At 41.7% G+C, this 27,500-nt stretch overlaps 1 protein-coding gene across 3 annotated transcripts in view; it reads right to left on the reverse strand.

Annotated features, from left to right (window-relative positions):
- Positions 1 to 27,500, reverse strand: part of pde1cb (phosphodiesterase 1C, calmodulin-dependent b) — a 94,984-nt gene that overhangs the window by 32,359 nt on the left and 35,125 nt on the right. Inside the window, exon 2 of one of the 3 annotated variants that reach the window (XM_048244178.1) lies at positions 26,315 to 26,338. The exons of 1 other annotated variant lie outside the window; for it this stretch is intronic. In XM_048244178.1, coding sequence (XP_048100135.1) covers positions 26,315 to 26,338 — 24 coding nt within the window. Of the gene's footprint in view, positions 1 to 26,314; positions 26,342 to 27,500 lie in introns of all 3 variants that reach the window. One more of the 3 variants, XM_048244169.1, reaches the window with a different exon arrangement.

Here is a 27,500-nt window from a genome sequence, read left to right on the forward strand (position 1 = left end):
GTTTCCAAAATGAAAAACATTTATTCTATATTCAAAGTTACAAAAGTAAATGTAGTATGCATGTCATGTTTGTATTTTTGTTTGGAAACACATTCAAAGAAGCATGGTGTAGAGTGTTATGTTGACAAGTAACACTTTCAGGCTGTTTTACTACTATCATGAAAATCATCCTTCTGATCAAAATGTGAAAGACGGACAGACAGATAGATAGATAGAAAGAGAGAGGGAAAGAAAGAGAGAGAGAGGCAGAGAGAGAGAAATGTATGCTCTCTGAGAGGCGGTGGCATGATCCGTCAGGCCCCTGGGTAAATAGAATGGCCTCTCCTGTGATTAATGACCTCAGCCATCACTTCAATTGCCCACAGCATTCAACTCTCATATATGCTCCCTTTTCTTTGTCTTTCTTTCTTTCCTTCCCTTCCTCCTATTCTCATTACCATCACTCTTTCCCACCAGTGGTGAGGAAGTTGAAGTATGAAGAAATGTTATTTTGAATTCTAACTGCAGCCTACTGATGTGAGCATGCACCATGCAGCATACTGAGTGGTAATTTGTGTGTGTACGCGTGCAGTCGTGTGTGCATGTGTGTTTTTGTGTATTCTGTGTGTGTGTGTGTGTGTGTGTGTGTGTGTACACTAAACTATTTCCTATGGACTAACCAAGATTTCTCTAATCTCTCCAGTCTATTTTTTTTTTGTAAAAGGAAACATGGCGAGCACTTCACCCTCCTCCCCAGACAATCCCTGAGAGCTGCCTGGCAAGAGACAAAGGCCAGCACAAAATGAGGAGAGGGATGGAAAGGGCACAAACATTGTGAGTGTGTGTTTGTGTGTGTGTGTGTGTGTGTGTGTGTGTGTGTGTGTATGTTCCTCTCCTCTTCTGGCTACAAGCACTGAATGTCCTACCTCTGTCCATCAGAGCCTATTACTGACTGGACTGTGTCCAGTTGCCCCATTACACACACACACACACACACACACACACACACACCACCACCCTCACCTCTCTAACAGAGGCCAGACACACTTCCCACTCTCTCCTGTGTGATAATAATGATTTGGCGTAGGGCCCGGGCTAAAAACGAGACCAACATCCGTTATGTCACATGGGGCAACTGACAGGGACCAATCTTCAACCTCAATAGTGAAACAGATAGAAATAGTTTAAGAGAGAAAAAGAGAGTTTACCTATAAGCTCAGAAAGCAAACAAACAGGAACAAAAAAAAAAAAACAAACAAAAGAAAAAACAATGACACGCCCCGAATGTTGAACTTTTTAATTAGTCCTGCTACCCCTTTATCCTAAGCCCATCTCTCTCCAGCATGATTCTTGATTACAACTAGAAAAGCATTTCCTGAAGGAAATACAGTGCATGCAAAGTTGTTGCTAGGTTGGTTGCTAGGGTAATTATAGTGGTTGCTATGCTATAAAAGTGGTTGCTAAGTTGTTGCTAGGGTAATTATAGTGGTTGCTATGCTATAAAAGTGGTTGCTAGGTGGTTGCTAGGTTGTTGCTAGGGTACTTAAGGTGGTTGCTAGGTTGTTGCTAGGGTAATTATAGTGGTTACTACACTATAAAAAGTGGTTGCTAGGTTGTTGCTAGGATACTTAAGGTGGTTGCTAGGTTGTTGCTAGGGTACTTAAGGTGGTTGCTAGGCTGTTGCTAGGGTAATTATAGTGGTTGCTATGCTAAAATAGTATAAATAGTAAAAAAAAGTAAAAATAGTTAAAAGTTATTCAAATTTGGAGAAATAGAGAGAGGGATAGAGAAAAGTCAAAGTCAAAAGTCAAAGTCAAAGTCAGCTTTATTGTCAATTTCTTCACATGTTCCAGACATACAAAGAGATCGAAATTACAGACTGGACTGTGGAGAAAATGAGGGAAAGTGAAGAAAAAGAAGTGAAAGAAAGTTGGGATGAGAAGTGAGCTATTCAGTTGAATGGAGAGGGACATGGAGAAGAGGTTCCATTGAAGTTGCTGCAGGCAGTCAGTGAGAGAACACAGGTGCAGTTGATTGCATTCTAATTCCTTAATAGCCTATTATGATGTCATAAAGCCAATGTTAAGTCTATAGGAATTTTAAGTTTAGTTTTTATTTAATATCTCAAAAAGTAAAAGTCGTAGAAATATGAAAAGTCATAGAACGAAAGTTCTACGATAAGCGGTTCGAGTCAAATTAGGGCCTGGAAGAATAATAATAATAGAGAATAAAAATAAGTCAGAAGAAGCCTAAGGAATAACAATACAGTGCATTTGCATGCACTGTAATTACTGCAAAGAGAAAAGTGGGAGTTGTAGGGGTGAGAGGTGGAGTAGGAAAGAAGTTCTCAGACAGAAAACCAATTAAGAGTGGCATGAGAAAGAACTAATGTAAGAACATGGCAGAGGACATGAGGGTGGTTGAACAGCAGCCATGATGCCCTAAATGCCTGTCCTCCCTGGGTGAAAGCAGCTAAATGTGTTAGTGAGGCTGTGCATGTCCAATGGCAACACAGCGTGTCACAAACCATAAGTGAATGTGAATGTTATCAGGATGAAAGAGGTCATGCCATCTTTTGATTTTCCTTTTCTTTATCTTACCCTCCAAATGAACATCTATCTGTTTTCCCCAAACAACAAACAATTCTCATCAACTCATTACATTATGGCTTCTTTCACAGGAAAGCTATTCTCAACAGTATAGTTGCCAACTGAAATTAAATGTGCTCTCAAACACGCTACCTTGGCATATAGTCATTGCTTCAAGTATATATTTCTCCTGTGCTATATTTCTCCTTTTTTGTTGAGTCCTCAGTTTGAAACCATTTTCGTAAACTGCAGCTTATCCCACATGAGCGGGTCTCCTGACCTACCGCACAAGCATCTGTTCCCCCCTGTGAGGTATGAAGTTTAGCATGCTGTGTCACTAGCAGGGAGACTGACAGTTTCATCTGTCTGCTGTCCTCCACTGGGCAGTGTAAATGCTCCGGGCTCTCTGAGGCGTGCCCTCTCAGTCCTCTGGCTCCCACACCGCTGGCCTGCCTGGCGGATTGCTAACCATGACCTGCATCAAGGCCGTCTGGCGCTGCAAGCTCCCATACTGTATTGCTGGTCTTAGCAGCTGGCTTGCCGTGTATTAACTCTGTGTGGGTCCCCTCTCCGCCCCAAGGGCCTGATTGTTTTCTGTGTAATCCCTAAATAGTGCAGAACGACAGGGATATCCTAGTGGGCTCTGCCTATTCTCTGGTCTCAGCATGATGGAATTCTCACCAAAACTGGAGCTTCCATAGCGCACATCCGGCCAGTGGATTCCACTGGGGACCAGTGAATTCACAAAGTCGGACCCTCTACACTGTTCTCTCCCAGGCTGCGGTCCAAATCTGTGCCAGAGATGCGCCAAGTCAGCTCCCGTCAGAAATCCTCTCACACACAAGCAATCCACTCCTTGTTTGTCACACGGGTGTGTGCCAGTTCAGAGTGGAATAATCCCAGGCTCAGTGCAGGCAGACTGGGTGGGAAATTATGTAATCTGTGGGATTACGTTATGCTCTCTGGCAGAGCCGTGGGATGGGGAGATCTCTGCTTTGGGCAGAGTGGAGATGATGATGATGGGGGACGGAGCTCCAGATGGCCATGGGGAGAGAATCACAGGCGCTCACTCACTCAGTGGTGTTCTGTCACAGTCATGAACCTTCTAGAAGCTTTTTGATACATAGGACTAGATACATAGGACTTTTTGATACATACGGTATGCTTATAGGATTATAGGACTTCTACATATTTTATATACTTCTCACTACTGAAGTATAGGCCTTCCATATGCTTCTTTTTGTTGATATGATAACATTATTGTCCATTAAATTGTTTTAAGAAGTATGTGTACGGGTGGCTACATCAACCGGCTAGCTTGACGTTATTATCTGTCAGACTTCATTGATATTTCAATTTAGGTCTTTCAGACCTTTCCACAATGTTTGCTCAGTTTCAGTTTCTTCTGAAGAAGTACTACTTCTGAGCTTTCTTTACTGTATGTGAGTGTATAGAGCAGGGGTCTTATGTCACTGTGTATGTCTCATTCTTCTCACTTTGAGTGTGTTTGCTTTAAAGGTCAGTCCGATACAGGCACACTCAGGGTGACTTTTTTAACAATCTAATAAAAATCCAATCCAATTTCTCCAAAGGTCAGCAAATCAACAGGACGCGCCACTCCCTAAGATGAAAATCATTTAAGGTCATGATGCATGCAGACACCCACACACACATGAACAGACAACAAATGAATACACACACACACACACATACACGCACATCGGCGGTGACCTCTTTTTGCACAAACAGCTGTGGGACAGCACATTTTTAATTGGTTTAAACAGATCACCAGCGTGAGGTCTATGAAGTGATCTCCTTGCCCCAGGGGCTCTGTAGGCTGCCGCCACCACTAACCATCTCTCCAGCTACAAGCACTGCCTCCAGATAACTGCACTGTGCAATACAATCACAATTACACACACAAACACACACACACATACTCTAACAAACACATGTGCACAGAAGCAATACGCACACACAACTCACATGACTTAACAAACAATACTTTTGAATCTTTGAATTGCACTCAAGCCAGTTTGAAATTCCCCACAGTAAGATTTCACAAGTATATGTACTGCACTGGGCTATATGTCACAGCTATCTCATTTGGACAAATGGCATTACATCAGAGATGTAATGTAGAACATGTAGCATTTCAAGGCATTTCCATAAAATATTTTTGAGTGTATTAACTTGATTTTTGATGATTTGTTGTGTGTGTAAACATTGCCAATTGTTCAATTTAAAATGTATCCCTAATTGTTACATTCAAAATGTAACCTTTAGTCTAGCATCCATGTTTGTTAAAAATATACAATAATGTTTGCCTTTGTTTGCTAATTTGAACACACCTCTGGGATTTTCCCCTCTACAGCTCAAATCAGAGGTAATAATTAGAAGCTATCTAGGACAGTTCTTAAGTCATGGGAGATTGCCAGTCAGAATAGCTCTAGCTGTGCTCCAGGAATCCTTCATTAATGTCCATGTTAACTTCCATTTCGTCAAATTAGTCTCCCAGTAACAATTAATAATCTGTCATATGAAACTTTGTTGACAACTTTGAGATACTTCATAAACTGAAGCTACTACATTGAACCACAAGAGTACTAGACAAAGCCAAGGAGTTGTAGAGTAGAAAATGCATTTGTGGAGATCAGTCCCTTCAGAAAACAAAGACCCAGAGTGACTGTAAGGAACTTATCATGACAGCACCATGACAGAACCACACGCCTACAGACACAGGCCCATCTGCGGGCCTGACTGGAGAGATCAGACCGAAGGCTGCGTGGTTAACGCCACTGTGGACGAGTGTCTGTCACATCAGCGCTCCTCAGCTGGAAGAGGAGGTGGAAGGACTTGTGAGGGAATGGGTTAATGGAGACTAGGGGTCATATTTGTCATCTGAGCTCAAACACTCTCTCACATACAGTACACACACACACACACACACATAGTGTATGTGCACATGATGACAGAGAGTGGTACAAGAAGTGGAAGGTGACACATGACACATTTGGAGTCTGTGAAAGTAACTGAGCTTCAATGTCAAGTGGTTTGATGTCTGGGTGTGAGGTTTCTTTACCATTCTCAATGTCAGTCTCAGTCTGGGAAGCCATGGTTTTAGATAGATAGATAGATAGATAGATAGATAGATAGATAGATAGATAGATAGATACTTTATTGATCCCTAGGGGAAATTCAGGGTCTCAGTAGCATACAGACATCACACACATATTCACTAACAGCAGAAAAAAGTAATTAAAAGTATTTAATATAAAAACACAACTAAGCAATAAGGACAGTAGAAGATAAAGAATATATTAAAATACAAATTATATTAAATAACACTTAATCTAAATCAACTCTAAAAACAGTATCCACATAGTGGTGATTAATCAATCAAGAGGCGCTTGCAATGACTGAGGCAGGGACTGAGCCTGTGATTCTCTGTGCATAGTAAGGTAAGGTAAGGTGCTCTGTGTGAGTGAGTGTCATGGTGATGGTGCAAATAAGTAAGTCCAACAGTGTAACAGTGCAAGAATAAAGTCAATATATATATCTATATATCTATATATATAACTATATTAAGAAAAGGTATAAGTGTGGCCACAGTTCGGCTGTGGCATGGGGGGAGGGGTTATGCATATGTGCTAATATAGCACGCAAACAGTGAGGCAGAAAGACAGTGGTAAAAAGTGGCTAGTGGACAGACAGTATCCAAACATGGAGGGGGTGAAGAGGCAGACAGTGCGGAGAAGTCTATCTCTCCTCTTCCCTTAAGTGAAGCATTGAACAGTTCAATGGCCCTGGGGACAAATTACTTCCTCAGTCTGTCTGTTGTGCAAGGCAGTGAGCGAAGTCTCCAGCTGATCAGGCTCTTCTGCTTTACAATAGTGCTGTGGAGTGGATGACACTCATTGTCCAAGATGTTGATCAGTTTGTTCAGGGTGTTTTTGTCAGATATTCAAGTGATGCACTCCAGTTCAGCTACCACTACAGAGCCAGCTTTCCTTACCAGCCTGTCAAGTCGCCCCGCATCCTTCTTATTTATGCTTCCTCCCCAGCATACCACTGCATAGAAGAGGACGCTGGCAACAACAGACTGGTAGAACATCCTGAGGAGCTTGCTGCACACATTGAAGGACCACAGCCTCCTCAGGAAGTACAGCCTGCTCTGCCCTTTCTTGTAGAGTGCGTCAGTGTTGGCTGACCAGTCCAGTTTATTGTCCAGGTGGAGACCCAGATACTTGTAGGTGCTTACCACCTCACATTGACCCCATCAATGGAGACTGGTAGCAGAGTGGGCTTAGACCTGCGGAAATCCACCACCATCTCCTTGGTCTTTGAAGTGTTGAGTTGAAGATGATTGAGTTTGCACCATTGCACAAAGTCCTCCACCAGGCTCCTGTACTCCTCCTCCTGCCCATTCCTGATACACCCCACAATTGCAGTATCGTCAAAAAACTTCTGCATGTGGCATGACTCGGTATTGTAGCAGAAGTCAGATGTGTACAGGGTGAACAGGACTGGAGAGAGCACAGTTCCCTGTGGCGCTCCGGTGCTGCTGATCACAGTGTCAGAGAGACAGTTCTTCAGTCTGACGAACTGTGGTCGCCCGGTCAGGTAATCTGTAATCCAGGTTACCAGGTGAGGATCCACACCCATCTGCAAGAGCTTGTCTCCCAGTCTGAGGGGTTCGATGGTGTTAAAAGCACTTGAGAAATCAAAGAACATGATTCTCACAGCACTTTTCCCCTTGTCTAGGTGAGAATGTGTCCTGTGTAGAAGATAAGTGATGGCATCGTCCACGCCCACTTTCTCCTGGTATGCAAACTGTAACGGCTCTAGTGCATGGCGTACCTGGGGTCTGAGCATACCTAAGACCAGTCGCTCCATTGTCTTCATCACATGTGATGTTAGAGCGACAGGTCTGTAGTCATTAAGCTCACTAGGGTGTCAGGCCCCGCTGCCTTATTGGTGTGAAGTTTTTTTAGTTGAGCTCTTACTTGATCTGCTGTGCTGTGTTTTACGGTTTGTTTAAAACCAAATATTTCCAATAAATAGAATAAATGAGAATAACCCAATGCCCACTGTTCAAAAGTATTTTCCTTATGTTTTTAAAGTGACATGTCTTGTCCCACCTCTTTACATTTCTGCAGTGATATTTCTAACACCTAAGTACAGCCAGCTATATACCGGTAGGCACCCTATGCCACTCACTGTCATCTGGAGATGGAGTAAACAATAGATGAGGGGTAAACAAAAGAGTAAACAATCTGTTTTGTTTTAGTGTGACAGCTACAGACTGTCCTATCGCTTATGCAATGGCACAGCAAATGAGCTTGAAAGAGAATGAGTGTGAGGCAGAGGAGGCAAATGATGGAAGAGAGGTATGCTGTCCACAAGAGAATGGGCAGTTGAGAAGACAGGGAGAAAGAGAGACATACACAAGGCATACACAAGTAATAAGCTGAGAGAGAATGCAAAAGAGATAGACAGAGAGAATGGGGGGGGGGGTGCAGAGCGACATACACAGAGAGACATGGAGATAGAGAGATAGAGAGAGTAGACCTAGCCCTAATTCACACTATAGCATCTAGCCCTGATCTGGTCCAGGTTCCGAGGGCCCAGTGCTGGATAGCCAGTATCAGCTACTACTGCCGTGAGAAGAGGGGTTTCTCTACAATGATATGTCTACCCTCCCAAGGATGTCTATGGTACTTCAGGAATTCAATGTTGCACTACCGTCCTCCACAAAACTGGCAAGAGTGTATGCTGTATGTTAAACAACAGTATGCATGTATGTATGTATGTATGTATGTATGTATGTATGTATCTATCTATCAATCTATCTATCTATCGTTAACCATGTTGATCAGTCAACCATTTGCCATGTTCATCAGTCAATTATTTGTCATGTTGATCAGCCTTGCACTGGGCTGCTGATTAGTATTCTTGTTACCAGCCCAATTAATCCTGATGAAGTTGCCGACACATCTGGAATGAATAATGCGTGGCCCATATGGCCCTGGGTCTATTGAGTTTGTGCTAAGTAGCAGGCTGTTGGATTGAGTGTCCTTCTGGGTTATGGCTCTACAGCCCTGACTGGAGGGGATGGGTGGTAATAGACTTCATCTGACTCACTCCATGATGCCCCAGCTGATGCTGCCCCTGGTTACACGTGATGCATGTGTCCGCATTAATAATCATGTCTGGCCTGCCTATGATGGGGGTTAGGAAGCAGAGGTCTTGCCCCAAGCTTGCTTCTAATAAAAAGTCATACCTAGCCACAACAGGAGGGGTCATGATGTCCACTCCTGCTGCTATACAGTACGTGTAAAGGAAAAGGAAAAGGAAAAAAATGAATATCGATATGTATCATATTGAAATATGCTTGTGATACAGCATGGATACATTAGTACCAAATACTGATCTTTTTTAACCAAAACATGGAGGAGCTCTTAATAGATAGCCAGTTTGGCCAAACCAATCTGATGTACTAGTCACCACTTCATGACTTCTCATGGTGCAGCATATCTTGCAGAAGAAACTGACAGGGAGAAAATGGTGCACAGTGCAAATACTCACAGATAAGTTTTGGCTTTTAAAGGTGCTCTAAGCGATGTTGGGTAACGTCACTTCTGTTGACGTTCAAACAAAACAGAGAGCTAGCTCGCTACTCCCTCCCCCTCCCTCCTGTGCAATTGAAACTCTCCTAAACACGTATTTCCTCAGTGATTGGGTGGAACAATTTGTTATGTTTTTATGGTTTAAAGTTGGACCAAGCTGTTTTTGTTGCCGTTTTTGGAGCCTTTGAATTACAGTGTATTCAGGGCACAGGCAGCTAGCAGATGGTGAGGTGATGCTTGCAGTATGACAAAAAATGTTTTAGCTTAGAAACCGTGTAACATCGCTTAGAGTACCTTTAAATGGTATTTTTCCTGCTTAGCGGTATTTTTTCTTCTTAAAGCAACACCAAAGAGTGTTTTGCACCTTAAAATAATGTTTTCAAAATTGTTTCAGTGGTTCATCAACTCATAACAGGGTAAACGGCACTTCTGCATTTGCTTCGCCGCCCTCTATCGGCTATAACTGCACTATTAGACAGGTCATCTGCTGGAAACATTAGGCCTAGTTTTTGGTCAAAGTTTTCTCCATGGATTCCTGGTCAGAACCCCTATTGGAACAGATTAAAACTTGGGGCATGTTGAATTTTGTCCAAAAATCCAATATGGCCGCCGTATTCCAAAATGGCACATTTTTACACACTTTTTGCTATGCTATGGGGACAATTCTCGTAAAAACAGTGTCATTTTAGCAAAAAAACTGTGCTTAGTATTTTTTCTAACAATTTTAAATCATTAAAAAATTATAATTTTGTCAGATATCATATCATCAGATTTTGTCAAATAAACCTCTTACAGGTTAAATACAGTTCAAATAAATTGGGCAGTGGCGGACAATTTACCTTTAAGGCCAACTTTTTCAAACGAATGAAAAAAATTAGTGTCTTTTAATAACATTTTACTTTACCATTTATTATTCCTTCCCTCCCCGATCGTTCTTGACTAGGCTAAACATATCCTACCGCTGTCCGCTATATTTGATTGACAGATTGTGTGAACAAATAGTGAGGGCGTGCGATACATTTTTATCCAATCGCATGTCTTCCCTTGTTAAGGCCCGCATCAGGCCAGCCAATCAAATCAACCTATTATGGCGAGGAAGGCAGGTCTGACTGCAGTTGGGCCTGCAATGTTCGAAAAGAATACCCGGAACCGTTCATCACGAATTTTGACGCTATCTATTTGACTTCTGTCAGTCAGACTGACATTCACTGGAAAAGTACATGTCACACTGACATGGCTTTGGTTATAGCTATGGACAGTATATTGACCGTTTTTGTTTAAAAATATATATATTGATAAGCCTTCATTAAGCAAAATTATATCATGTAAAGTTACAGTGTCAACTGGACTACATGTTAGCAAGATGCACATAATGTCAGCTAAGCTCTGCACGTAGCGCCGGTCAGTAGCCTATGCAGGAATTGGTAAGTTTTTTTCATGTTTATTTGATAACATAGACTTGTAATACATGCTTGTAATCTGGCCCATTTCTATATAAAAAGTGTTTTTGTGCTGCTTGCAAACCGCAGTGCTTGGTTACTACTAGATTGTATGCTAGCTTGAAGTTGTGTGTGAGTTGATGTGGCTTTGGTGAAGCTGTCTGGATCGGTATTTATGTGAAAATTGTCATTTGCCTTGGTTTCCTGCCCTGCTAATTAGTCTGACTATTTATATATCTGTGTTTTGTGGACATTATTGGTGAAATCAATGCGGAGGCCATCAGACATTATGAAATAGGTAAGTAGTAGCAGCATAGGGCAATACATTTTCTGACTTTTATTTTTAATATCATGGTGTGCTGAGAAATTTTCTTAGCATTTTCTGTTGAGACACTTTCTCATAAATACGTTTGGCAAACACTGTAGGATAGCCTATTGTAGTTCCACATTAGCTTTTGAGTAATCAGAGCAGCAACACAACCTAAAACAGTTGCACTGTAACGTTAACGTTAAAACTACAGCTAAATAGGAGAGCCCTACAAACAGTCTGAAGCAAGTTGCTGATGTCAGATTAAACTATTAAATGAACACATCATTGTAAACCTGTGGCAGTGCCATAGCCTATGTGTGTGCAAGTCATGAACATAAGTTAAGCAACCGATAGCCTAAATATTTCAAAATAGTCTGCACAAACCCATACTTGAGCGCACTTGGTGTTCACTTTCAATATGACATGGACTAAATTGCACGTCTTCACCGGACAGTAGCAGGCAGCAGATTGTAATGAATATGGGTGATAAATAAGTAGCCTAGCCTAGCAGCCTATTCACTTTGCAGGATGATGGCCGGGTGCTATTCGCCTAATAAAGATCTAAGCAATGCGGAATTCAGCTCGGAACATTACTTGTTTGTCTAACGAAGATTCTAGAGTGCTACACAGATGCGTGAGAAAGAGAAAACCCCCACCGTGAAATGCTGGGAAATTGCACATTTTAACGCTAAAATGCAAAAAAAATCTTCAGGGGGTATCCCCCCCGGAACGCCCCCCTATTATTATTTTTTTGTCAAAACATAGTTTTCATCACTGAAGGCCTAACCACTGAACGCACGGTCCGCCACTGAAATTGGGTACCTTAACTTAAACAGATTAAAACATATGGCATTTAGACATTTTCCCAAAAACTCAATATAAATTCAATAATATGGCCCCAGCCGTTTTTGGGCCTAAACTAACTGGCTGGGGCACCTGCATCCGATGACCGGCAGTGATTCGATTCCCCGCTGGTCCTTTCCGGATCCCACCCCAACTCTCTCTCCCACTCACTTCCTGTCACTCTCCATCCTGTTGCATTAAAGGCATAAAAAAGCCCCCAAAAATCAATAATATCCCCAAAATGTGGGATTTTAGGCCTAAACTATCACAAGAAGGAGAGCACTGGGCTACTCATTCCACCAACGAGTTACCACTGAGGAAAAGAGTCTTGAATTTGATCTAGCGTTTATGGCTGGTCCACACAACAGATGCTCATCAGATGACCCCAGTGAGTGGTTGGGGATGTACAGCTGGATCATAGAATTGAGATAGCCGTAAGCAGATCCAGTAAGTGTCCTATAGGCCAAGGTCTATTATTAGATTATTAGTCAAGGTAGAGTAGGAGAGGAGTTACTCTTTGGCTGATTGAAGACCCGGCGTGCTGCAGCATTCTGAATCATTTGCAACGATCTTACTACACAATCAGGCAGGCCAGCTAACAGTGAAATACAATAGTCCAGTTTGGATATAGCCATGGCCTTCCATGGTTGTGTGGAATCTTGTATCAGATAAGGTCTGATCTTCCTAATGTTGTAAAGGACAAGCCAACACGATTTTGCAATTCAGGCTACATGCTCAAAGAAATTAAGTCGGTCATCAATTATGACGCCAAAGTTACGTGCCAATCTAGTTGGGGTCAGTGAAGAGGAGTCAAGCTGGATGTTAATCTGTTGGGGAATAGCTGTTTTAGCTGGAAACACCAAAAGCTCAGTTTTTGAGAGATGAAGTTGAAGATGTCGGTCTGTGATCCAGAATGAAATATCAGGCATGCAGAAATCTGATGGGAAACAGTCCTCAGGTGGTAAAGATGGGTAAAGCCGTCCGCATAGCAGTGAGTCAAATCCATTGGAGTAAATGGTCTCACGCAAGGAAGTGGTGTAAATAGTGCCCTAATACTGATCCTTATGGCACACCTGTGGTGAGGTCATGATACTTTGATACAAGACACACTGAAAGAACGCCTTTTAAGGTAGGATTCAAACCAAGATCTTTCCCAGAAATTCCCTGTTCAGACAGTGTAGAAAGGAGAATGTCATGGTTTACAGTATCAAAGGCTGCAGGTAAGTCTAGTAGAATTATGACTGAGCAGACTCCTGATTTGAGGTGCTGCTGTTTACGGGTTTGAGTCCGGGCATGTGCAGGGCTGAACATAGGTTAGGTAAATAGGTTACATTAGCTACTCTCAATGCTTCAGTCTCAGACAGAGCAATTTCAGTAGAATGACCACTCTTGAAACCAGACTGCATATATGGTCTAGCAGTTTGTTCTGATACAGGAAGTCATAGACTTGCTTGAAGAACACTTTCTCCAAAGCCAACAAGAAAGGAAGAAGGGAGACAGGTCTGTAGGTCTTCATCAATTGTATGAAGTGTACTTTTTTTTAGCAAAGACATAACCCTTGCCTGTTTAAAAGAAGAAGGAACTATTCCAGAACTGAGTGTAGTAGTATTAAACACATGCATGACTGCTGGCAGAACAGCAGGTGTGACAGACTGCAGAAGAATAGATGGGACAGGATCCAAAGGGCATGTTGTTGGATGACTTTGCTGAAGCAGTAGAGAAACCTCTTCAAGAGGAGAGAAAGAGTCCAACAATTCACAGGCAAAGCTTTCCTAATGGGCTCATCAAACTGAACACTTATCCTGTTGTGCTTGCAGTCAAATATGACCGATTGACAATTCTTCTCTCTAAAAAATATTGTTAACTTATTCTCACTACCATGAGGCTTCTTGGTTTTGTTAACACAGGGCATCTGAACACACAAAACAAATTTTGATATTTTGTATAACAATTTGAGTGTTTTATTTAACTTTTTTAACTGTTTTATAGAATATAGTGTATAGAATTGAGTCCAGGCACATACTTATTGATCAGATGGACTCAGGGTCGGACTGGGAACAAAATTTGGCCCTGGCAATTTTCTCCTGGACCGGCCCACTACTGGACCCCCACACACACACACACACACAAAGCCCACCGATACCAAAATCCCCTGATTCCCCCCCCATAAATAACAAACACACAGTATCATGCTGTAGCAACACTTAGATTTGGACCTATAGGTTATTATATAATCAGTATCGTAATTTCTGTCAACTATGACGATCTCCATGCATGTTCAGTAGCCTATATTTTTCCTTTAGTCAAGCAGTGACATGTGGTTTAATCAGTGTTGGGCAAGTTACTTCAAAATCGTAATATATTATGTATTACTTATTACTGTCATTTCAAAGTAATTCATTACATTATAATATTACTGTCTCTGAATTGTAAGGCATTACACTACTATTGTATTACTTTTTTTTAGTTACTTTTACCAAAAATATCTGGAAATATGGATTTGGAATTCTAAATGCAGTTTATTATGCTCAATGCAGCTCATTGCACTTCTAATGGAGGGTGATGTGGTACAACATAATGAGCTAGGCTTAAGGCTAACAACAGTAGAATGCAATAGGTGCAGTGATAGGTACAGTGATTGCAATAGAATGCAATAGGTGCAGTGATGGCTCATGATGCAATACAAGGAACAATCATAGCCAGAATTTTGTTAAAAGAAGACAAAAGGTCAAAGTCTGGTCAATTGTGATAGAAATGCTGTAACTTTAGGCTTAGGCCTACTCATTAAAATCTACAGAGAGCCCACTACCTGTATATTGTAACCCAAAACTTAAAGACATGTCAAGATGGGCTACACAGTGCAGCTACTGGCCATTTTTGTGCCCTAACTGGTGAAATACAGTATTAACCTAAGTATGTCATTATACTGTATGGCCAACTATAAAGATGTAATCTGCCTGTTCCCAGGGATGGGTAGTATTTCTGAAACATGTAATATGTGTTTCAAATGCAAAATAGTATTTAGTCATTTGTATTTTATTAGGTTGAAGGAAATGGCTCTGTATTTTGTATCAAAATACTTTATTGGTGTGTATTTTTGTATTTTAAAAATACTGCAAGCTAATCATCGCAAAGTGTTGTGCTAATGCTGGGAACAGGCAGGGATGGGCAAAAATACGTGGAAAGTCATCTGCTGACAGTGAAGTATGGCAGTGGTGGAGGATTGAGAAAAGACTTGAAAGTTGAAAAAGTTTTCTACTGTCAGTTGCGCTCTCAATCTTGCTCTGATAGAATGTCTTTTTTGCAAGTCTAACAGTGAATGAAAAAGATGATAGCAAAGACTGGTAGTTACTAAGACCATTTCCATCTCTGGATTTATGTCATGTTCTCTCAGCAGCTCTAATTACTATCATTAATATAGTAATAGTAACAATATATCTAGCCGAGTGATAAAATAGTATTTTTTGTAATTCCATCACCTTTATGGAACTATATTGTTTCTTATATCAATTAACATTTCTCAAAATGTTTTTAATAAAAAAAAACCTCTAGCTTAGCCAAAAGTGTAGACCCAAAAATTCACCATTTTGGGGATATTATTGAATTTTTATATTGAGTTTTTGGGAAAATGTCTAAATGCCATGTGTTGTAATCTGTTTAAGTTAAGGTATCCAATTTGTTTGAACTGTATTTAACCCGTAAGAGGCTTATGTTTGAAGGAAATTTGATTATTTCTGATATTTGACAAATATCTGACAAAATTCTGATTTTTATTTTATTTTTATTTAAAATTGTTAGAAAAATACTTATATATTTGATAGAAAAGGACAGTTTTTTGCTAAAATGACACTGTTTTTACTGGAAATTCCCCCATAGCATAGGAAAAAGTGTGTAAAAATGTGCCATTTTGGAATACGGCAGCCATATTGGATTTTTGGACAAAATTCAACATGCCCCAAATTTGAATCTGTTCCAAGGGGTTCTGACCAGGAATCCATGGAGAAAACTTTGACCAAAAACTATGCCTAATGTTTCCAGCAGATGACCTGTCTATATGTAAGTTTGCCAGATCTGGAAGCGGATTTGTAGTTTGATGGAATGAGATATAAGAAACTACAAATTTGACTTGCTTCTGATGTCGCAATACATCATACTTTCATGAAATCATGCAACATACTCTAGTGTCTTTGGACATTGTTATTTGCAAAGCCGGTGCTGGATAAACAAATAGCGTGCATGCTTTAGTGTTGCTTTAAGTTACACAGATGATGAAAGTATTTAGTATCAGAGAATTGCTGTATGTTGATATTATCGTTATTCTGGCCCAGGACAGTAGGCTATTACTCTGCAAGTTACTCTGTGATACCCACCCCTAATGCAAAGTGCATATAGATTTACAGTATATCTGCGTCAACTACAGATAAAGAGTGGATGCTCATGGTCATCTCTGAACATGACACAATGAAAACATGATCGTAACCAGATCACCAAAACTGAGGAATCATTTCAGACAGGCAAGAAGAGGTTGGTGTAGCTAAAACTACAATATTTTTCAAAATTGAACCCAACTGAGTCTATATTCAGTCTGATGTCTCATACAATACCCAAATCATAATCATTCATTTGCCTCCACTAATGACATCCATAAAACACATAACACAGTTAACCAAATAGAACACATACCAATACAATTTTAAACAAAAAGAACCAGATTACCACTGGAATGGCTTCATTTCATTACCAAATGTTCAACAAAGAAACAGCAGCTGACAAAAAGAATGTTTAAAACATCCTCCCTCTCTCTCTCTCTCTCTCTCTCTCTCTCTCTCTCTCTCTCTCTCTCTCTCTCTCTCTCTCTCTCTGTAGTAAGCAGCTGCTACAGTTTGTTCAGGCATCAGTCTTTCCAGTGGATGATCTTTCTAATGTTCATGTTGAGCTGTTCAGAGGGAGCCACAGCCTTTGATGGAAGCACAATCCTAGAACAGTGTTTCTTTTTTCTTTTCTCATCTGTCTATCCTCCTCCTTCACACCAAACAGAGTGAAACACTGTGCAAATTAAACCCAGTGGTAAACAGAGGCAGGGAGGCAGACAGTGGCAAACTCGTCTCCAACAAGTGACTCATTCTGATGTCGCAGCGAAAAAACCACTCTGGTGTTTCATGCTTTTTCCTGCTTAAAATGTAAAGACATGCATTTTATATCCCCTTATGTTAATGGAGCTGCATGGTGTTAATCCATTTTTTTAAATGGGAAATAAATTACCATGTCAGCCTTACCAAAAATAAATGCATCATTAGGAAGCAGAGGAAGAGAACTGCCTGAATATCAGCCCATACAATTCTAACAGAGATCACAACCTTCTTGGCTATAATATCCAGACAACTTAACTCTTTGACAGTCTATAGCCTTGGATAAAATCTCACACTCAACACTAACTGACTAGTATTACATCTGACAGCACATCTCTTTGCTATTTGTTAGGTGACTAAATCATAGACTACTCCCTAGCTGAGTGCTAACGTGAAGTAATGTTACTAGCCAACTGCTTCTCTGAAGTGGACACATTAACTTCACAATTTATTTTTAAATTGCAGGTTGACAGAATCTTCAATGTCGCCATACAGTATGTTATCCTATACATTTGATATCATGTAAAAAATTAAGTTTGCATTAAGGTAACACACTAAAACACACTGATGTTTTACTACCCCTATAATGTTACTGTTACTATACTGCACATATCTGTACATACTGTACACATCTGTCTATACAATTTATACTGAATATCCATATTTATTATTTATTATTACTCCTAACATACTGCATATATATTTATATTATTTTTACTACTCTTCTAATGTTACTGCTACTACACTGCACATATCTGTACATGTTGTTCATACACTGTTCTTACTGCATATCCATATCTATTCTACTCTGATAAGGCTACTGCTAATACATTACACATATTTATATTTATATTTAATTTATATTACTGTAAACCATACCACTTTCTTAACTGTATACCCTACACTGCATTATATGTCTTATACTGTTTATACTGCACCACCTGTCTATACTGTGTATCACATTGCACTTTTCTGCACTTCTGGTTATAAACTGCATTTCGTTGTCATTGTACTTGTACTCTGCACAATGACAATAGCGAATCTAATCTAATCTAAAAACAATAAAAACTATTTCATTACAATAACTTACACATGCTATCCAACGTAACACATAAGAAACATCAGAGCTATGTTAATGTTATCAGACATTACCTTGGTTATCTAGATATCGGTATAACCAGATAATATTATGATTAACCTATTTTCAACTTATATAATGGACAAAACTTTGACAGCCATTCTATAACGTTAACGTTAGCCTGGATAATGAATACATTCACCATAAGGTTAGCTAATGTTAGCATCTAGCTGGCAAACTATGATCTCTATGTATTGTAAAACAAAGGTATTGTAAAAAAAGTAATTGCATATCTCCATGTTATGACGTAATGGCAATGTTACTCATAGTATTAAATGACAACTTTTGCAAGTGATCATAGCATGACGTTGTGGTAATGTTATCCACGGTACCAACTGACAATGTTATCAGTCGATCAGGTCAGGATGTTGTGGCAACATTACTCACATACCAAATGACAACTTTTGCAGGTAACCATAGCACAACATTGTGGTAACGTTATTCAGGGTACCAACTGGTAACATTACCAGTCAATCAAGTCAGGACATTGCGGCAATGTTACTCACGGCACCAAATGCCAACATTTACAAGTGACCATGGCATAATGTCGTGGAAACGTTATCCTTGGTACAAACTGCCAAGGTTATCAGTTAACCAGGTTACAAGGTTGACCAAATGACAACTAACTGGTGACTGGAGCCTAATGGGAGTCTGATCTGCCAGATTCAGGCCACATCTGGGCCGCATCAGGCCCCAAACCATCCCAGTCTTAGCTCCCATTGGGGGAGACCTGAAAAAAGGGTGGTGCTTCAAAAGTCGCTCACTGAGCAGATACGCAGTCTGCAGCCACTGCCTGCCCCTCCTGAGAGATTGACGCCACAGGCACACTTGGATATAAACAATTCATGTTGTCGGCCCTTTGCAGCCTCGGGGGCCTTTCATCTGAGGGGAGGCGTGCATGTGGCGCGGCCTTAAGAATAAACACCAGCACTTGATTTATTATTGGGAGGAGCCACTATAGCACCAAACAAGACAGACTCACATGGAGAGGCCACAGCGAGAGACTGACGCAGCCTGGGACTTCAGTAGTACATTTTGTGCACATTTTACATTCAGAAATAAAGTAGAAAGATATGCAAGACTGAGGTGCTGGCAGAGGACCATGTATGTGTTACTAAATAATCAATAATGTATTCTCTTACCAATGACATGCAATCTCATTATTTTTACGGAAGAAAGTCTCGATATAAACACACTACTGAGAGAAATGGAAATGAGTGTCCCTTCCATCCTCTGATAGCTCAACACTGGAGCACTGACTAATATCAGTTTCTCTTTGTAATTCCAGGAAATGTGTCACATATTTGCACACCCTCAAAAAACGGGATTAAAAAATACGACAAGCATATTAGAGGTTTTGCCTGGCAGCACATTCACACATTACTGTGTCCAATCAGAAGGCCCGAAGGGGCCGCGTCCTGCTCTCCACTGTTGAGCGTCTGAAAGGTCCAAAGGCCCCGACAGACCCCCGCAGCAACTGACCTGCTCACACTAAAGCCCGATGCCTCCAATCGCCTCATCTCCCTCTCATTCTTGCTCCGCTCTGCTCACTCGAGCATCTCGACCGTGCCAGGATGGATTTGCCACGCCAGCAAACGCTGCGGCGACCGAGTGGAAATGAGGGACATGAAACACCCCGCTGCCCTGCACCATTACCTCTGAGAGAAATACGTGCCCAGTGCATCACCAGAGCTATGGAGATGTGCACATTGGTACGTGCTAAGAGACGTGATTAAAATGTCTCTGAGTGTCAAACAAGTGCTCTACTGTACCAGAGCGTCGGCGATGAGAGGATCATTAGGACTGATCATGTGAATGATTGTAATTGAACACAGATGATGATTTTGGTGAGCATGGGGCTTTTCAAAGTAGATGGCTGTGTGAGATATGTGCTTTCATCATCATCAAGACTGCAAGTTCACATCAGAGATCACAGCAATAAAGCCTGCACTTAATCCAGATGAATAGATCTTCTCCACGCCATCCAACCTCCTTTGGATGAAACAGCAGAAACATTAAACTCTTTAAGGGGCTCAGTCCCCCAATGACAGTGCAAATGTAGATGGACTATTGCCATGGTGACATGAGATTAGTTATCCATACTGAGGGTTCTTACTCTCAGCTCACCAGACTATGCCTCAGCAGTAGAAGTCAGGCAATGCAACTGTAATGCTTTGCAGCCACTGTGTAATTCTGGTATGATTTGGCCCCAAAGCAGTCAAATCCAAACCTCTGAATCAGGCCGAATTCCTGTCTGACTCATCGTGTAGTTTGAGCAGGCTCACAACGCCCGATTAGAAGACATGGATTTCTGCCATGTCGGACATTTTTGTTGGCTATCTTGCATTGTGAGCAGTGGAACGTACAGTGTAAGCACAGCAATTGGTCTGAAATGTGCGGTGTAAGTGTGACTGACAAGTAAATTCACAGTGTTTGCCCAGCGTAAGACATCACTTTCCCAATAAATCTCCTGTACTTCCTCAAATACAACAAGAAGAAAAAAAAAAAAACAAGAACTTGCACTTCCCACTCAAGGATCAAGTGTAGAACTAATGCAGGGGAGAGAGTTATATGCACACTGATGTCCATTACTGCTTTAATGATGTAGTGTTTCATACATTAGGCCTTCCATAGGCAAGAGGGAGATAAGAGATGCTACCATCACTTACTGTACAGCATCTTGGATGGAAGCATGAACCTAGGGAAAAGATAAGAAGAGATGCCACACCATTCACAATGGGTGTAAACCCTCTGTCAGTAATGTCTCTATACATGCCTGTCCTATCAGGGTAATTGTGCATAACCGGGCAAATGGTGTGTGACTAGTCTGTGTGTGTGTGTGTCTGTGTGAGTGTGTGTGTGTGTGTGTGTGTCAAGAGAGGGGAGTGTTTGTACACCTGCACAGACAAAACGCTAAAGCGCACAGAAACAGGCTAAATTGGTGAGCAGGTTGCGAGTGGGCTTCCGGGAGGACAGGAGCACCTGACTCCATTCTGTCACAGGGGGAGGTTGGGGAGGGGGGGGGAAGGGAAAAGTGGTGTGGAGAGGAATGTAATTACCCATGGTTCTGGGGTTCATTTCAGCCGGGTAATTATGCGTCTAATTATCAGGTGCAGAAGATGAAGAATGGGGAAGCAGTGAAATAAAAAACCAGCAAGGTCGGCGTCTGCGCCAACACTTTTGACCCGTGTATTGCTTGGTGCGTCCGCTCCCAAAAAGTAGTGATCACTTAAGGTAATGAAACAAGGAGGCGCACACAAGGCTTGTGTGGAAAAATATGTATTGTAGCCGAAAAGTTACAAAAGAAGTCAGAGGCTAAGGCCCCGTTTACACAAAGGGAAGACGCAGATATTTCCCTGCGGTTTGGCCTCTTATTTACACGAAAACCCCGTTTTTATCACAGAAAACGATTATTTCTAAAAACTCCGGCCAAAGTGGAGATTTATGATAACGCCGGTTATGTGTTGTCGTGTCAACTGGGAGAAACGGGGTTTTAGGTTCTCAAACGTCACATTACGCGCCAGAAAATGCTTAACGTCATGTGAGTGCCCTATGTTTAGTTTGTTTGGCTACTGATTATGGATGCTATTAAGGTGGTACACATTTTTGTGCAAACGCTTTAGGCCTGTTTGCATTGGCAAATATCATTCAAAAGAGAAATAGGAAGTGATTTGTTTCTGTTGTTGCTAATTTGATTCTCTGATTGGCTCCGTGGGATTGAGCTTCTCCTTACACTGCCACCGACAGGTTTGGCATGCTCTTGACGGCATATATACACGGGGAAACTTCTCTGAAAACTGACAGGTGTGCATGATGTTATTTTTGAAAACGGAGAGGGTGAAATGTCCGTTTATGAAAATAGCCGGCCATGTATAAATGTAGCCTAAAACTGGAGCAACAGATGTTTCGGACCTAGTCCATTTTCAATGTCTCCAGTAGGAATGATTAATGTATAATCATTCAAATGCTTTATAATAATTTTCATGTTATTTCTCATATGTATATCTGCACATTGTGATCTCTAGAAGTGTATCTATTTATTTATTTATTATTAGGTAATGGGAACTACCCAGGTCCTCTTAATGGTGTTCCACCTTATGGTGAACGGGGGAGCTCCTGAACTGACACGTCACCCTATACAACACCGGAAAAACTGCCACACGCTTCCTACTGGAGACATTGAAAATGGACTTGGTCCGAAACGTCTGTTGCTCCAGTTTTAGCCTCTGACTTCTTTTGTAACTTTTCGGCTAAAATACATATTTTTCCACACAAGCCTTGTGTGCACCTCCTTGTTTCATTACCTTAAGCGAAGCAGTGAAAGGAAAAGGAGAAAGAGAGAGAAAAAAAGAGAGATAGAGACTAGCAGGGAAAGATAGCAGGGAATGAAAATGGACGAGTTGGGGCAAGAGTTTTCAATTCCCTAGCCACAAATAAGAGCAAAGGATCACAGTGAGAACATGATCTATCTCAGTGGTGCACAGCCACAGTCCAGTAAAACCTCTTTGTTCAATCCTAACCTAATTTGTATGGATTGATTTCACATTTCAGAAAAAAGGGAACACTAATCAAGCCAACTAGCTTGAGCAAGCAAGCAGCTCAAATTCTGAGAAGAGAATTCTGGCGATTTTCACATAGATCTCCGTTTCTGAGTACTGAGTACGAAAACAAACAAAAACAATCGGTTCTGCCTAGCACGAGTTCCTGCAACCAACAGCTGTAGTGCTACACTCTGGGGGTACATAAGGGCTCATGCCCCCAGAGTGTAGCACTGTAGCTGCCTGGCAGCTTTAGTTGTTGGCTACAACAACTTGATCAATCCTTGTAGCCTGCTGTTCATTGTTAGACATTATTAATCAATTCCATAATCTGATTCTGGCCATCAGTCTGACAGTCTGATCAAACTTTCTCCTGTTGTGCAGCAGTGACTCAAGAAGCAAAATATATTCTACATGCCCAATAAATATCAAGTCTTACAAATGCTCAAAGCTATAACCACCAAATATACTGTATAGTGCAAATTAAAAAAACAATAAAATATACATCTAGACATTTGATACAGATTAAACACCCTTTCATCAGGATATATGACTGCTGTGTGGGCAGCATTTTGAAAGCGGTGACGCTTGGCAGACCCTGGGCCCTTGTGAGTCTGACACACAGCAGATGCATAAGTGTAGACTAGAAGACTCCACCAAATTTGGTCTGTATTTATGTGGCTTTCAATAACTCAAGCTACATTACTAGAACCAGCGATTGAGACTACTTGTATTACACACGTATATATCTTTTTGTTTACACGGCTATATCTGACTCTGGACTGGTTTCCCTTATGGGAAACATGTAAGGCTTAGTACAGCAGTTATAATGATCTTTGCGCTAGCCCTGGTGTAGCTTACCTCTTGAGTATTCTAACCACCCCTACTTGCATACCCAAACGGAATGTGCCTACACATCATGACATGCAGGAGATTAGGTGAAAAGATATTCCCTTTTGGCCAATCATACATCTACTATGTAGCCATCTAATAGCCTCCACCTGGACTAACCCTTTCCTACATATACTCTTGTCTGTTAATACCACAGGATGTGGAGTAATACATCAGTGCTTTGGGATCCATCATAGTGTGTGTAAGACTCAATGACCAGTGAACAAATTGAACTAAGGCTTTCAGTCCATTACTGTGGGATATTCTTGAACTGCTGCCAGATTCTCCAACACTTGAATTATGATTAATCAAATTACAGTGGCAGCAACCCGATTCTTCTTTTTGCAAAGAAGCACTTTCGTTTTGATGTGAAGTATAACATTCATTGCTTCTGGAGTTCAGATAGAGTCCAGGTGTGTGTTTAAGTGAAAAAGACTGCAGGGGAGTCAGAGTGTTAGTAGTTGTGTGTGAGGAAGAGAGGGAGAGAGATGCCTGCTTGCGTATGTTTGTGACTTTTGCGTGTGTGCGTGTGTGTGTGTGTGTGGGGGGGGTCTTTACAAACAAAGATCCTAAACTTCCACATCACTGAGCCCTTCAGTTTAACCTAAACGACCTGAACCTAGTTCAGGCTTCATCACTTCACGTCAGAGAGGGCTGTCCTCTTGAATTAAGCCCGCAATAATTATTAGTGGCTCACTACAGACAGAGGCCCAGAGGATGGCTTGTTTTCAGGGGTCTCTCTGTGCGACCTGAGAGCTTAGTGCTTTAACAAAGTGTGTCCCATCTGATTGCTCCTAAATGCCAAACGTCTGTCATTTTATTGGTCAGTGATTGCCGAGGGATGATTTACTCACAGACGCTCAGTGTAGCCTGAGTGACACGATGCTTTCACTAACCTGTCTCCTCTGTTGTACTGATTCTGTGGCTGAACACAAACACAGACACGAGACACATATAGACACATACACACACACACACACACACACACACACACACACGTACATGTATACACAAGCATAGGAAAAACAAGCACATGCACTCACAAACACACACAGACACACACAATCATGCTGTTTACCAGCTCCTCTCCTCTATGTCTCCCTCTAATGACTCTGACATTCATTATGTTCATTAGGCCTGAACAATGTGATCTGGAGAAGCCTCTAATGCAGCACAGAGCTAAAGACTCGCAGGTGTCTCGCTACTCAGAACCCGTGGGAGGGGGGGGGGGGTCCTTCAAAAAATAAACCCATGCACACACACACACACACACACACACACACACGGTCTCTCTCTCTCTCTCTCTGTCCCTCTCTCTCTCTCTGCACATGTGGAATTTTCAAATCAGTATATTTTAGCATACATGTATGTTTGCGCTATGCATATGCATGTATGTGCCTGTGTGTTTGAATGTGTGTGTATGGTATGCATGCTTGTGGAGATGGGGGATGGGAGGATGTGTGTGTGTGTGTGTGTGTGTGTGTGTGTGTGTGTGTGTGTGTGTGTGTGTGTGTGGACCTTTACACTGGTGTGTGTGTGTGTGTGTGTGTGTGTGTGTGTGTGTGGGGGGGTCTTTACACTGGTGTAATGATACAGTCCTAGAATTCTTTTCAGGCAATTAATCTGGATGTAATTACACAGGCTGGCATTCAGCTGCCAATCAGAGCCCTGTGCCACTGGAGACCATGCCCCCCTTTGCCAGACATGCTGGGCACATACCCGCCTCTAACACCACATCTACAGACATGTTAGGCACATACCAGCCTCTAACACCACATCTACAGACACGTTAGGCACATACCAGCCTCGAACACCACATCTACAGACAAATTAGGCACATACCAGCCTCCAATACCACATCTACAGACACGTTAGGCACATACCCACCTCTAACACCACATCTACAGACTCGTTAGGCACATACCAGCCTCCAATACCACATCTACAGACACGTTAGGCACATACCAGCCTCTAACACCACATCTACAGACACGTTAGGCACATACCAGCCTCCAACACCACATCTACAGACACGTTAGGCACATACCAGCCTCTAACACCACATCTACAGACACATTAGGCACATACCAGCCTCCAATACCACATCTACAGACACTTTAGGCACATACCCACCTCTAACACCACATCTACAGACACATTAGGCACATACCAGCCTCTAACACCACATCTACAGACACGTTAGGCACATACCAGCCTCTAACACCACATCTACAGACACGTTAGGCACATACCAGCCTCTAACACCACATCCACAGACACGTTAGGCACATACCAGCCTCCAATACCACATCTTATCATCTCAGCCTCTCTGATCACCGTACTCACCGTAGAGCATTTCTATCACCCTCAGCTTTTACTGCTCATAGGCAATCATTTCTCCTCTCTAAATTATAATCTCTAGTATCTACATATGTATGTATATATGTGTGTGTGTGTGTGTATCTCTGTATCTATGTATGTATGTACAGTATGTATGTATATGCATCTACATGTATCTATCTATAGTGTATCTCCCTGCTCTCTCGTCTCCAGTCTTCCTCATTTAGCTCCCTGTGGTCCCCATACAACCTGCTTCCCGTAATCACCCAATTCAGACAACAACAGGCACCAAAACAGGAAGCCCCACGCCTCCAGAGCCTCCACTGTGCCTTATATATCAGAGGAGCACGTGGAGTGTGTGTGTCTTTATTTCCTCCATCCATCATCTCCAAGTGGAGTTTGACAGCCACAGTGATGTCCTATGGAGGAGCAGTGGGCGGGAGGGGTGAGGGAGGTCCTTGCCGTCTGTCAGAGCCACACTCAGGCTTACCTCTGTGAGGTCTTCTTGTACTTTCTCCTGAAAGAGAGACAACATGGTTTTAAATCATTATCACCACTGTTAATCGATACAAACACATGTGTCCACATACATGTTCTCTCTGTCTTTCTCTCTCTCTCAATCTCTTTTACAGTATCTGCTTACTTGTCTGCTTTACTCTCTGTCACAATCTGGCTGTCTCTCTCACACACACACACACACACACACACACACACACACACACACACACACACTGCACTTTGCTTCAAGCAATCCCTCTGGGTGAGACTTTTTAAAAACGCCCCCCCGTGTTAAACTCAGCCTAGCACAGCCTGCAGGCACACCAGCACACTGCTGACTACTGACAGGCTGTGTCTGCACCAGTGGCTGCCAGTCCCCCGAGCATTACCATTCTTTATATTCACACTGCGCTGCACGGCCATGAGACTGTTTTATGTGTGATGTTAATTAATCAGGTAATTGAGTGAAAGGCTTCGGTCTATCACATTATCAGTTTGGAAATGGTAAATCCCTAAAGTCTACTGTATTAGGAATGCAGGGGCAGCAGAGCAATTAGGACGAACGGCAGGGGGAAAATTAGGCAGTCTATCGGCGACACTCAGCAATTCTATCAGGTCCGTCTGACATTATGAAAAAATGACTGCTCTACTGCGCTCTTGCTCTCTCTCTCCTCCCTCCCTCTCTCTCTATTGCTCTCTCTTTCATCGTAGATGTACATGCTCTGTCTTACATCATTGTAGAATGTTCTATGCACCATTAATCTCTCACAATGGAATACATGCACACACACACACACACACACACACACACTTAGTCTTTGTCTTATTCACACTTTTTACAAAGAAATTTCATATGCTGACTACCGTTCATGTACTGTATTTTCAGGCAACCCCAACTCTGTAGTGAGGTATATATTACAAACATAACATCACTTGTATAACATATTATTCACTCTGATACATACCATAACCTAATGCTAACCTAATACTTTGTCCTTAACCTTATGTTGAGAATAATGTTATTTGTTGCACTTTGTTAGCAGAGTAATGTTATGGTATTTTGATATGATCAGAGACATCCTTCTTCCTCTTCTTTCATCTAAATGGAAACCTTTGAATACTGGAATACTGGTCACTGTCCTAAAGCAAGAACTATCAGGGATATCATAGCTATCAGA

Source organism: Alosa alosa, chromosome 1, assembly GCF_017589495.1.
Source record: "Alosa alosa isolate M-15738 ecotype Scorff River chromosome 1, AALO_Geno_1.1, whole genome shotgun sequence".
In the NCBI taxonomy this organism is placed as follows: Eukaryota; Metazoa; Chordata; class Actinopteri; order Clupeiformes; family Clupeidae; genus Alosa; species Alosa alosa.